At 49.5% G+C, this 13,153-nt stretch overlaps 1 protein-coding gene across 3 annotated transcripts in view; it reads left to right on the top strand.

Annotated features, from left to right (window-relative positions):
• The window catches only part of PTPN21 (protein tyrosine phosphatase non-receptor type 21), a 77,148-nt gene that overhangs the window by 55,536 nt on the left and 8,459 nt on the right, over positions 1 to 13,153 (top strand). For all 3 annotated transcript variants that reach the window (XM_039232524.1, XM_039232525.1, XM_039232526.1), the window contains exons 11-13: positions 3,072 to 3,132; positions 3,776 to 3,860; positions 8,086 to 9,491. In XM_039232524.1, the coding sequence (XP_039088455.1) occupies positions 3,072 to 3,132; positions 3,776 to 3,860; positions 8,086 to 9,491 (1,552 nt within the window). The remainder of the gene's footprint in view (positions 1 to 3,071; positions 3,133 to 3,775; positions 3,861 to 8,085; positions 9,492 to 13,153) is intronic.

Below are 13,153 nucleotides of genomic sequence, written 5' to 3'. Positions count from 1 at the left end.
CCCTCTCTCTCTGTTCCTCCCCCACTTATGCACTCTTTCTCTCTCTCTCTCTCTTAAAAATAAATAAGCATTAAAAAAAAATAATAGAAGTATTTGTTTTCTGTAAGTTCACGTATGTCTTCATATTTAAATGTTTAATTTTTAAATCTATCTGTTATGTGGGTTATATCGTATTATATGAGACTTGAACTTTTTATAAATGGTCCATTGTGCCAATAACCTATCTTCTCTCTGCTGAGAGGTGGAATATCACCTTTTTATCCCATAATCAGTTTTTATTTTGGGGGGACCATTTTTCAGATTGCTCCTATGTTTCCTTATTCTAACACTGTCACTGAGTCAGTACTACTCTAGTTTCATTAAAGCCCAATATTGGTAATGGTTTTTAGTTTTTTTCTTTATTTTAATATTTAAATTTTAGTTAAGATATAGTACAGTATTGGTTTTAGGAGATGACTTCAGTGATTCATCACTTAACGTACAGCACCCAGTGCTCATCACAAGTGCCTCCTTAGTACCCGTCACTCATCCAGCCCATCCCGCACCCACCTCCCTCCATCAACCCTCAGTTTGTTCTCTAACATTGAGCCTCTTGTGGTTTGTTTCTCTCTCTTCTGCCCACCCCCCCTTCCCATATGTTCTTCTGTTTTGTTTCTTAAATTCCACATATGAGTGAAATCATATGGTGTTTGTCCTTCTCTGATTGAGTTATTTCACTTAGCATAATACATTCCAGCTCCACGCATGTAGTTGTAAATACAAGAGCCCTCTTTATATTGGTGATGCTTTTTTTTTAATTTAAAATTTTATTTATTTATTTTGAGAGAGTGAGTGAGTATGGGAAGGGCAGAGAGAGAGAGGCAATACCAAGCGGGCCCCGCAGTGTCAGCGCAGAGCCCGACGTGGGGCTTGAACTCATATGAACCTTGAGATCATGATGTGAGCCAAAATCAAGAGTCAGACACTTAACCAACTGAGCCATCAGGTGCCCTGATTTGGTTGAGGGTTTTTTTTTTTTTTTAATGTTTTATTTATTTCTAGGAGAGAGAGAGACAGTGTGAGCAGGGGAGGGTCAGAGATAGAGGGAGTCACAGACTGAAACAGGCTCCAGGCTCTGAGCTGGCAGCACAGAGCCTGACGCGGGGCCTGAACCCACGAACCGTGAGATCATGACCTAAGCGAAAGTCGGACGCTCAACCGACTAAGCCACCCAGGCGCCCCTGGTTGAGGGTTTTTAATCAGAAATAATAACTAGTTTTATCTCAAAAGTCTTATAAAAATAAGCTAATTTTCAGTGTTTTGAATACAAGATACAAATTGTTAGGATGCTGATATGGTAAATTTGCTGATTAAATGGATTGAGTGTTCACCTTGTGATTCTGGATTTTCTAGTAATTAGTCCTTAGAACATTATAACTAAAGGTCACAAAATATTTTTGTAATTAGTATTTATGTGTCACATAAGTTCTTGAGCCAGGAACAGATGGTGAAAGGTTTTCTTGAAAAAGTGCTTTGTGGAGCACCTAGGAAGCATCCAACTTCAGTTCAGGTCATGATCTCAACATTTGCGGGTTTGAGCCCCACATCAGGCTCTGCACTGACAGCGTGGAGCCTGGACCCTGCTTCTGTGTCTTCCTCTCTGTGCCCCTCCCCTGCTCATGCTTGCTTTCTCTCTCTTTCTCAAAAATTAAAAAAGTAAACATTTACATATTTATTTCATCAATTAAAAGAAAAAGTGCTTTGAAGGGCTCCTGGCTGACTCAGTCAGTAGAGCATGCAAACTCTTGATCTTGGGGTTGTGAGTTCAAGCCCCAATGAGCTTAGAGCTTACTTAAAAAAAATTTTTTTTTTAATTAAAAAAACTACAGAAGTGCTTTGAGAAAATTATGTAAGTCATCAACAAAGCCAAAAATCCTATGTTTAGGTTCCTAGATCTTATTTGCAATAAACTGACTGCATATAAGAACAAAAGCATCCTGCCTCTGTTTAAAAGTGGTAAAACTACACATTGGCTTTTTTGTCTCTTGTTCCTTTTTGATGTAATTGCTTATTCAAAGATGGAACTTGCTGGGAATAGTTGAAAATCTCAAATTATCTGATAAATGTCAGTCTGCACTTCTTAATATAGTCTTCATTGCTTTCTAAAAAATACACTTAAAGCTAACAAGGGGTGCCTGGGAGGCTCAGTCAGTTGAGCATCTGATTCTTGGTTTCTCGGCTCAGGTCATGATCTTTCAGTTTCGTGAGTTTGAGCCCCTCGTCAGGCTCTGCAGCAGTGGCAACATGGAGCCTACTTGGGATTCCCTCTCTCTCTGCCCCTCCTCTGCTTGCACTTGCACTGTCTCTCTCTCAAAATAAATAAACTTTAATACATTTAAAAAAATAAAACCAGAGAGAAATTTCTTGCATAGAAAAGTCAAATGGGTGTACCACGGGCCCAATGAACCAAATTTTCTATTTTTTGTTTTCTCTTAGTTCCTTACAGGAAATCTAGATTGTTACCAAAGTTATAAACTTATCTCTTGATTATGTTTGTGGTAGGTGGTTAGCAGGATGTTAACTACAGGCCTTTCCCATTGCTTCAGGCTTCTGGGCTGGCAGTTGAGTTCACACCCTACCTCCCCTCTCCCACCCCTACTGTGGTCGCTGCTAACCCAGGCCCCCTTGGAGAGATGCATTTGTACTGAATCTTGCTCCTGCGGGATGTCTGTGGGTGATCAGGCCTTGCCGCTTTCCCTCTCTGCTGATCCTCGTTCCAGAGGCTTTACCCAGATAGACCAGGAAAAGATATATGTGCTGATCCCCTGATAGTCTGGGCGGGTGCCGCTGCATCAGGAAGCTCAATCCCTGGAGTGTGGGCAGGGGTGGGGGGTGTCTGGGCAGCTGGAATGGGGGGAAGTCCCAGGTGAGGACAACAGAGTCTCCTTTCTTTTCTCTAATTTATGGTTGGGTTAGTTCTGTCTTCTTGCTGCTTTAGCAGATTTACCATTTTACCTTCTTATTCATTTACTTTGGCAGAATTAGGAAAACTCGGTGTATGTATGTCTCAATGACATGTCTTATTTTTATAGGCAAACGCAGACTGTTGCAGTGAACCCAATTAGGAGGAGGTCGTCTTCAAGGGTGTCCCTGGTAAGGAAAATTATGATTGCTTTTTTTTCTTTTTTCTTTTAGTGATGTCATCTTCCTTAATAAAAGATGCTTTGATAGTGTTACTTTTTAGTTCGGACCACAAAAGCGTGCTGGTATTTGATTTTTTTTTTAACCAAAGAACTGGGCAGTGGTCTAACCCTACCATTTATGTAATATTTATGTTATTACATGTATTTAAATATTAGATCTGGACTAATATTACAGGTTTTTACTATTAGCAAAGAGTAATCAGAAGTTAGTAGATCTTTAAAATATTAGCTAATTCTGTCTGAGAAGATTAATAAATACACTACATTAAAGCTTTGCATATTCACATGTTTATATAAGAATTCAGGAAACTGTGTTCCTTCTTGCTCTTAACTTTTTGGATACAGCTTGTTTTCTTGTGATCTCTGATGTCTTATATCTGTGTAGAGGGCTCAGCCTTGGCATTCTGGGAGACACTGAAAGTGATAAATATGGTAAGAGCTAAAGTGTCTCCAGGTTTATTTTCTATATAATATATTTAACTTCCTCAGAAGTTTTTTAATGGAAAGAAAAAGAAACCAGCGGACACTTACTTTACATATATTACATAGGTAGCAATGTGTTTTAACCTTGTTTCCAACTTTCCATTCCTTAGCCTAAGCCCCAATCCTATGTGATGCCGCCCCAACCCCAGCTGCATTATAATGGACATTATACAGAACCATACACTTCCTCCCAAGGTAAAGTACACTATTTCTGAAACGCTGTACAAAATTACAATCTGAATAAATCCATTGAAGACTTGGAGATCTTGAAGCCAGGACAGTTTTTGGCTGATGTTACATCCAAATTGTTTTCATGATTATAACCGTCCCAGATTCGTAGAAGCAGCCACCATTAAATTCAGTCTCTCAAAAATGTGTAGCAATATGCAGTAGCAAATGCTGGTGCTCAAATGATCGCGAGTTTGGCTCATGGGAACCCCCTTCAGCCAGCTCCCGTGTCCTGCTCACACTCCCTGGGTTAGCCTTTGAGTGCTTCCTTGTTTCTGGCACAAGATACCCCAAGCTCATTTTGTTTTTTTTTCCCTGCTTGAGAGCTTCCCATTGTAAAGGTTTAAACATTTCGTTTTTAATTTTTATTTATTTTTATTTTTCACTTGATTAGTAGAGCCAGCTGTATTTAAGGCAGTGCCTGCCACGCTGAACATCAGCAATCATTCATAGACATTTACTCTCTCTGTACAAGGCTCTACTATAAAAGCCAAGGAGATTTAACGCAAAGAAGTAGTTCTACATCTTAAGAAGCTCAGAATCTAATAGAAGGAGATAAGACTAGTACACAAATAAATACAAAGAGAATGTGCTTGTTTTGAGGAGAGAGAGCAAGCAATTACATGAAGAAAGAGTCTCATCCTGTTGGGAAGATTGAGAAAAGCTTTCTGGAAAGATGGGTGGATTTTGACAGCTGGAGAGAGTGGTGGGCAGTGAACTGGGGTTCTTGCCCCTGGTCTTGGGGGACAGCGGATGCCATGGCACAGAATGAGGACGGGCATTGGGGAGTGGAGGGGTACGGTTGGACCCTCACGTAGGAATCTGGTAGAAGTGATGTGTGAAGGGACCAGAGGTGGGCTGTGAGTGTGCTGTGTGCCGGGCGTCACGTGCACGGATGAGCACTCCCAGTGAGGTAGGCAGGTAGGCCCGAGGGGAGCGGTGTGTCAGGATGTGGGTTCCCAGAGTGCACAACCTCAGGGTGTTTTCTCCCTTCCTCGCTGCCCTCTCCTTGCACCCCGCCCTCAGCTGGTTCTGCGCCCCCAGGCGCCCCCACCTCCGGGTAAAACCTCTTCATTTCTGCGTTGTTAGAGTTACCTCACCACTCTGCCCTTTTCCTCGGTCTGCAGATACCCTAATACTTTTTCCTCGCCTCACCTCGCTCTTCCAACAGTGGTCGGGAGTTCCTGTTCCCTTCCCTTTTTCTCCTGCTGCTTCTGAGAGTAGTGTCTGTGGTTGTTGCCCGTTTCCTTCCACTGCGCTCGCAGGTCCCCAGTGCCCACGCGTTCTCCTCACCAGCACGGTGCAGCTTTCTCTCCTTCGGGACAGGCTCTTTCCAGCGCGCTGCTTCTCCCTCCCCTCCTCCTATGCCCTCAGTGTTGCTCGCTGCCTATGGCCTTCTGCCCCCCCCCGTGCAGGCTCCCACAGCAGCCCATCCACGTTTCAGATTTCCGCAGGGACAGTTGTCACATCTGTGTTGCCCACCTGTCCTTGCTCCTGGGCCCTGCATTGCCATCTGTCTCTGAGTCACAGTTCAGGGGCCTCTGCACACAGAGCCCTCCGCAGGGTGCCTGGCTTCGGGTATCAGCGATCACAACGATTACAACGTGCCGAAAATGAAAACGTTAAATTTGAGCTCATCACTCTACCCACAAGCCTGTCCCTCTCCCCCGTGTCCTTACTTCATCTTTGTGATGAAGTCATGGTCCTGATTGCTTGGATTCCAAACTGCATGTAATTTTACACCACCTCCCCCTTTTTTATGGCCCTCAACACCCAGTCGTTACACATGCTCTTGCCTCTAGCTCCTGTATCTCCTTCTCCCGGGCCCCCTGCTCCGGCGTAGTCCGGCCCCACCCGGCTCGCTGTAGCCCCACGTGAGAGGGCGTCTTCCGCCCGCACTCTCCCCGGTTCCCCTGAGGTTCACCTGACGCGTGGGTGCCAGGCTCTTCTCGTCTCCCCAGTGACCGTTCCTCTGCCTGAGGAGCCACACTCTCCACGCCATTTCCCGACTCTCCTTTTCCAGTCTCCCTGCCCGCTGTGCTGGGACTCGTCTCCACCAAGGATGCCCTCCGGAAGCGGTCTCCCTGCCTTGCCCTTGCCCTTGCCGCCCTGTCACCCAGAACGCCCTTTGCCCTGACACGCCGCCCTCGTGTACTCTCCTGCCCACACGCCTCCGTCCCCTGGGGCTCGTTGAGGCCGGGCTGTGGGAACTCCCGTGGCCTCTGCGGTAAAGGCGACTTCTTGCTCAGGTCCCCTGGCCGCCGTGCACTGGCAGGAGGACTCTGCTCCATGTCTGCCTGCCCCTGTGTTCCAGCTGCAGGGGCCTCTTCCATCTGGAGTGCTGGTCAGGGAGGTGGTGAGGAGGGGGCATGGAAACTGGCTCTCCACGCTCTGCTCCCTTGCCCTTGACCTCTCCTAGTCGTACGACCATGCCTGGCACACGCCCCAAGGCGAGGAAGGGGAATCCTGCACCCAGTGGCTGACGGGCTGCCGCCGCAAGCCACGCAGGCCCTCCCCTCGCTACCTCCCCAAGGCCGCTTGAATGCTGTGTCTTTTGTGAGGTTGCTCTTGAGTCTCTTCCTGTTCCCATCAACCCGGCCTAAGCTGGAAGCGATCCTTCCCTCCTCCTGCGTGGACCCCTGACACACTTACCTCCTTATCGTGTAACACGTCCTTGACTTGTGACTTTCATATACATCTTTCCCCTTTCCTCTCCTGGATTCCCGTCATCTTTTTGCCTCATCAGTTCTCGGCATAGTCTTCTGCACACACGGGCTCATGAAGGGATGATTTGTGGGGTGCACGGAGGAGCCTGCAGGCATGGAGACCAGGAGGGAGCGGTATCAGGCCAGTGCAGACAGGCCGGAGTAGGGACCAGTGAGAGGCTGTGGTGCCAGTGAGAAAGGAGAACTCCAGGGACTCGGGTCGCAAAGCATTCCAGGTGTGGCAACGGTGCGGGGACGGGGAGGCACCAGTGTCAGCACGGAGAATACAGTGCCGCGTTTGCGCCCTGTTTCCTCCTGGCTTGCATGCCATCTGAGGAAAGTCCACACACTAGACTGACCTGTTCACTTCGATAACCACTAGTCACTTCAGTCATCACACGGCTCTTGAATCCCAAAAAGAATACTTTTCAAAGCCCCCTGTTCTCAGAAGGACCTGACTGCTGCTCTTTGAAGTATGAGAAATCACTCTCAGTAGCGATGGTGTTTCTGGTGAACCACAGATTGGACAGAAGAAAGTAGCCTCCGTCCAGCCCTCACCAGGCACATACGCAGCCGCCCTAGATGAGGTTGCGCTCCTGAGTCTGCTAGCTGTGGGTCCCCATCATTGGAGATGGGGGCTAGAGCAGGTGGGGGGTGGTGACTAGCTTAGCGTGGTTCTCCCTGGCTTCTGGCCCCTGGTGAGGTACACAGCAACTGAGGACACCGTTGGACCTGGAGAAGCAGAACCCGCAGAGTTCTTGTCATTTTGTGTTCATTCTAGAAGAACCCTTAAATGTATATACCTAGAATTCCACTTAAGGAGGTATTTATTTATAGATGGTTTGCGTGCCTCCAGCTACCTAGAGTTCCAGAAAGTCTGTTTCATCTCTAGTAAAACACGTTTTTGATTTCCAGTAAAAGACAATATAATCAATTGTACTCTTAGTTTTGGACTTAGATTTGGTTAATCTTTACGGGGGGCCAGATGCTGAGCACCACCCCTGGAGCTGGCAGAGCCATCACCCTTCTGTAGATGAGGACACCTGGGCTGGAGGAAGTGATGCGCCCCCGATCATTCAGATAGTCTGGGGAAAGCCAGGGTATGTCTGCCTGGATTTTTGTAAACGACGCTGAAAATGTCAGCAGCATTCAGGGCGCGTCTCAGTTTCTGCCCAGACTAATTGGTCCAACTTAACCCATTTTAAAACCTCATTGGTTTTGGGGCGCCTGGGTGGCTCAGTTGGTTAAGCGTCTGACTTTGGCTCAGGTCATGATCTCACGGTTCGTGGGTTCGAGCCCCGCGTCGGGGCTCTGTGCTGACAGCCAGCTCAGAGCCTGGAGCCTGCTTGAGACTCTCTACCTCTCTCTGACCCTCCCCTGTTCATGCTATCTCCCTCTCTCTCTCTCTCTGTCTCATTAAAAACATTTAAAAAATTTAAAAACAAACAAAAAAAACCTCATTGGTTTTAAATGTGTTTGTTTCCCAGATAACCTCTTTGCGACCAACCAGAACGGATACTATTGCCACTCTCAGACGAGCCTGGACCGGGCCCAGATCGACCTGAGCGGTCGGATCCGAAACGGCAGTGTGTACAGCGCGCACAGCACCAACTCCCTGAACAACCCGCAGCCCTACCTGCAGCCCTCCCCGATGTCCTCCAACCCCAGCATCACCGGGAGCGACGTCATGAGGCCCGACTACGTGCCGTCACACCGGCACAGCGCCCTGGTCCCGCCGTCGTACCGCCCGACCCCGGATTACGAGACGGTCATGAAGCAGCTGAACCGGGGCCTGGTGGCCGCCGAGAGGCAGAGCCGCTCGCTGCGCAACCTCAACATCGGCAGCTCGTACGCCTACAGCCGGCCCGACGCGCTGGTCTACAGCCAGCCCGAGATCCGGGAGCACGCGCCCTTCGCCTCCCCGCAGGCGGCCCACTACCCGTTCAGCCTCAACTACAGCTTCCACAGCCCGTCCGCCTACCCGCACCCCGCCGAGCGGCGGCCCGTGGCGGGCGCCGTCAGCGTGCCCGAGCTGACCCACGCGCAGCTGCAGGCGCAGGACTACCCGGCGCCCAACATCATGCGCGCGCAGGTGTACCGCCCGCCCCCGCCCTACCCGCCGCCGCGGCCGGCCAACAGCACCCCCGACCTGTCGCGCCACCCGTACATCAGCAGCAGCAACCCCGACCTCATCACCAGGCGCGTGCACCACTCGGTGCAGACGTTCCAGGAGGCCAGCCTGCCGGTGGCGCACTCCCTGCAGGAGGTGAGCGAGCCGCTCACGGCCGCCCGGCGCGCGCACCTGCACAAGAGGAACAGCATCGAGGTGGCGGGGCTGGCGCACGGCCTCGACGGCCTGCGGCTGAAGGAGCGCACCCTGTCCGCCTCGGCCGCCGACCCGCCGCCGCGGCCCGTCTCGGCGGGCTCCCAGCCCGGCGGCTTCCCCGACAGGGCCGAGCGCGGCGAGGCGGACGAGCGGGGAGGCCTGGGCTACGGCCACAAGAAGTCCCTCTCGGACGCCACCATGCTGATCCACAGCAGCGAGGACGAGGAGGACCCGGAGGAGGATGTCGCCGCGCTGGAGGTGCTCTTGCCGCCGCAGGCGCCGCGGGGCGGCCGCTCCCCCGAGCCTCCGCCCGGCCCGGCCCGCGGGCCCTGCGCCCCCGTCCCCGCCGCGCTGGGCCCCGGCCCCCTGCACAGCCGCGAGCCCCCGCCGCACCTCGGGGAGGTCCCCCGAGCCCGCAGAGAGGGGCTGCTCACGCCCTCCATGTCCGAATCCGATCTCACCACGTCGGGGCGCTATCGAGCCAGGAGGGACTCCCTGAAGCAGCGGCCGGTGTCTGATCTCCTCTCCGGGAAGAAGAACGTCGTGGACGGCCTCCCGCCGCTGGGGGTAAGCCGAGTGTGTGTGGCCGGGTCCTGCCCTTGACTCTGACGCCTGGGGGTTCGGCATTTGTCTCTTGGAGCCCTTCTCCCCCTCCACCCCCGTGCGCTATTTCTGACCTATTTGGGACACTTTTGAGTTTGATTGTCTAGGGAAATGAGGGGGATCGGTTAGAATTACAGTGGTTTTGCTGGAGATAATTAGGTGAAGTGAAAAGGGTAACGCAGGAGTCTCTGGAATGGAAAGGAAAGAATAAATGAAAGGTTTGGCCAATGCAGCTTTAAGGAAAAGGAAGTTAAGCTTTTATCAGCTTAGGTGAGGTTGCTTTGCTAGCCACTTGTTAGAAACCCTGTGCTGATGCAGCAGCCGGGGCTGCACGGTGTCTAAGAGCAGCATCCCTGGAAAGTGTTGCTGATGTGAGAGGGTGTGATTATTGCTTGCATTGCCTGGAAGTGATCACTGGCAGCCGCAGAGTGATCCTGGAGTTAGGAAGGTGGCAGCCTGTCAACACAAGACACTTGAACGCTCCAGGTCTCGGTATTTTTTTTTTTTTTAATTGTTAAAGAAAGTTTATTTATTTTGAGAGAGAGAGTGAGCAAGCAGGGAAGGGACAGAGAGAGAGAGTGAGAAGCCCAAGCAGGCTCTGCATTGTCAGCTTGGAACACCATGCCAGGCTCAAACCCACAAATGTGAGATCATGACCTGAGCTGAAACCACAAGTCAGACACTTACCTGACTGAGCCACCCAGGCGCCCCAAAAGCTCCGGGTGTCTTTAAAAGAAAGATTAAGTGAACTGAGAATCCTAGGAAGGTCCCTTGGAGAAAGTGCAGGTTTTTGATGCTCAATATAACAAAGAACCAGCAGTTAAGCACTTTTATTTGTGGCAAAATATAAAAGAGCTGCCACACTCCCCCTCCCCCCAGCATCTGCCCTGTGTCAAGGCCCCTCTGGTTTACAACAGGCCTGTTGTTCCTTTAGGAGAGAGAACAGACTCAGATGTTTAGTAACTTTTCCAAGGTTACACAACTAGCGGGTGACTAACTGGAAGTTTATTAAAAAATTTTTTTAACATTTATTTATTTTTGAACGAGTGAGAGTGCGAGCAGGGGAGAGGCAGAGAGGGAGACACAAAATCTGAAGCAGGCTTGAAGCTCTGAGCTGTCAGCACAGAGCCTGATGCGGGGCCTCAAACTGTGAACTATGAGATCATGACCTGACCTGAAGTCAGATGCTTAACTGGTCAGGTGGGTCAGGCACTGAGCCACCCAGGTGCCCCTGAACTGGAATTTTAAACCCATGCTTATCTCTGCAACCTGTTGTGTATTCTGCTCTGCTGTTCTGCATTGAGGTATATTGTCTATCGTATTTTATTAAGTAGTACTTGTTGTTTAAGCCTTGCTGTTTTCTGTCTTTCCACTGAAACTTTTTGAGTCCCCAAGCCTTGGCCACACATTTGTGCTTTTGTCATGGGAGCCAGGCATCTCTAAGTCTCCTGCTTCATTGCTCAGGCTTCTGGCTGCTCATTGCCTGCACCTCCACGCCCTGGCCCCGCCCTTGGATGTAGCTAAAGCGATTAATTAGCCTGTCCATCCTGTCTCCCAGTTCCTCCCAGCTAGGACTCCTCCCCCATCTCTGATAGTTCGCATATTCAGACTTCAGGATTGGCACAAATATAGTAGTATCTTCATAAACTGGGAAGAAAATCCACACGATATTACGGTGCGTATGAAATAGATTACCAGAGGTAGACTGAAACCACTTAACAAGAGTGCTGTGGACTTATGTGTCTTTGCTTTTAATGAATTGGGGGTTTGGATTTTAAGTTTATTTATAATTTTTCTTAAGATTATGTTCTTACCTACCTGAACAGTAAAGACAATGTTTCAGGTCCGCTGGAGTGGAAGGTAGGTGCTCATGACCAGTGATTCACGGTGGGGACTGGGTGTGGGTGTGTCTCAAGTCCCTGAGCCAGCTGGATGGGGTCCTTTCATAGTTAATTCTCTTTCCCTAATTATGTCAAGACTTTTCCATCATTTTTATGTGTGACCTGAGTCATTTCCCCAAGTGATACTTGTTTTGAGTGAGTCCACTCTGCAATCTTATTGTACCTTTTGAATGGGATTTGTAAGGTCACCTAAATCTGAGAAGTTTGATCAGCTTGGTTCTCTAAAATTACAAGTTTTCTCCCTTGTTGACTTTTTAAAATATTTATTTTTTTTTTGAGAGAGAGAGAGTTTATGAGCAAGGGAGGATTAGAGAGAGAGGGAGGGAGGGAGGGAGGGAGGAAGGAAGGGAGACAGAGAATTTCAAACAGGCTTCAGTCTCCGAGCTGTCAGCACAGAGCCTGACTTGAGGCTTGGACTCACTGTGATATGACCCGAGCCAAAGTGGGACACTTAACCTACTGAGCGACCCAGACACCCCTCCCTCTTTGACTTTTAAGACCCACAGTATTAATACAGTTTTGTGATTGGATTATGCTGTTACTCCCCTTTTTTGGTGTAACAGATTTCCCTTTACTGGAAGAGTGTGTCTGGCAGCTGTGGCTTGGGGGAAAGGTATAGAACCTAAGAGTAGAAGAACTTGGGTCTGAGGCTAGACCCTTCCATTTGTCAGTTCTCTGCCCAGTGGGCTGGACCCAGCAGCACCAGAACCTCGTCTTCTCCATCTGTAGCATGGGTACAGTCACCTCTGCTCTGTCTGCTAAGTCCCACATAAGGTTAGGCATGAAAAATGCTTTCTAAATTCTATGATGGAGCATAACTGACTTTAATGGAAGTTTTTTTATTGTTCTGACACTGATTACCATATATAAAGAGGCAGCTATGTGACCTTGAGAGAGGTACTGCTTGTCTCTGATTCATTTTCTCACTTGTAACCCAAGCTGGCCCTAGAGAGTAGTTGCGGGATACAGTGAGATACTGGAGCATAGCAAATGCTCAGTCGCAGTTAGCTTATTACTGAGAGGTTGCATCATACTGCCTTCCCAAGAATCGAAAAGCTCCAGCCCCTGCTAAATCCCTGAGACTCCTCATAGTACTTGGGATCGCCACTGTCATTCCAGCAAATTTAGTTCACGTCCTAATGAGAATTGAGGTTATGGGAGTTTAGTATTAATATTAAAAACAATGAACTAAATTGCAGACAAGCAGAAACATTTTAGAGTTCCCCACCCTTCTCCACCTCCAGGAGCTTGATTGTTATCTGAAAACAAGTGGGCTGGTTGGCGTGCTCCCACAGCTAGGGACACATTTTCCCCGTGCAGCCCCAGTGCAGAGTGGTGGTTCTGACGTAAACCGCTGTGCGCTGTGCCCCGACACCGCGTGTCTGTATGCAGAGGGCAGTCGTGGTTTAGACCATATGCGCCTTTCTTCAAATACTGGCTGTAGAACTCACCTTCCAGGCAGTCAGTTTTATCCGACATACGGTGCAGTGGGCCCTTCTGGCTCATTCTCAGGCAGAGGAGAGCTGGAGCCACCTTGTACCGGCTGCCGAGAGCGGGCTTGAGTTTTCAGGAGTCTTGTGAGCCACTTGCTATTACACTGGCAGCTTGAAATTGGCCATGGTGGGGGGCACCTGGGTGGCTTAGTCGGTTAAGCGTCCGACTTTCGCTTAGGTCATGATCTCGCGGTTCGTGGGTTCCAGCCCCGCATCGGGCTCTGTGCTGACT

This window comes from Hyaena hyaena, unplaced genomic scaffold, assembly GCF_003009895.1.
Source record: "Hyaena hyaena isolate Hyena2069 unplaced genomic scaffold, ASM300989v1 scaffold_67, whole genome shotgun sequence".
NCBI lineage: Eukaryota > Metazoa > Chordata > Mammalia > Carnivora > Hyaenidae > Hyaena > Hyaena hyaena.
Note: the sequence above shows the minus strand (reverse complement) of the source record. Positions and strands in the feature narration are given on the sequence as shown.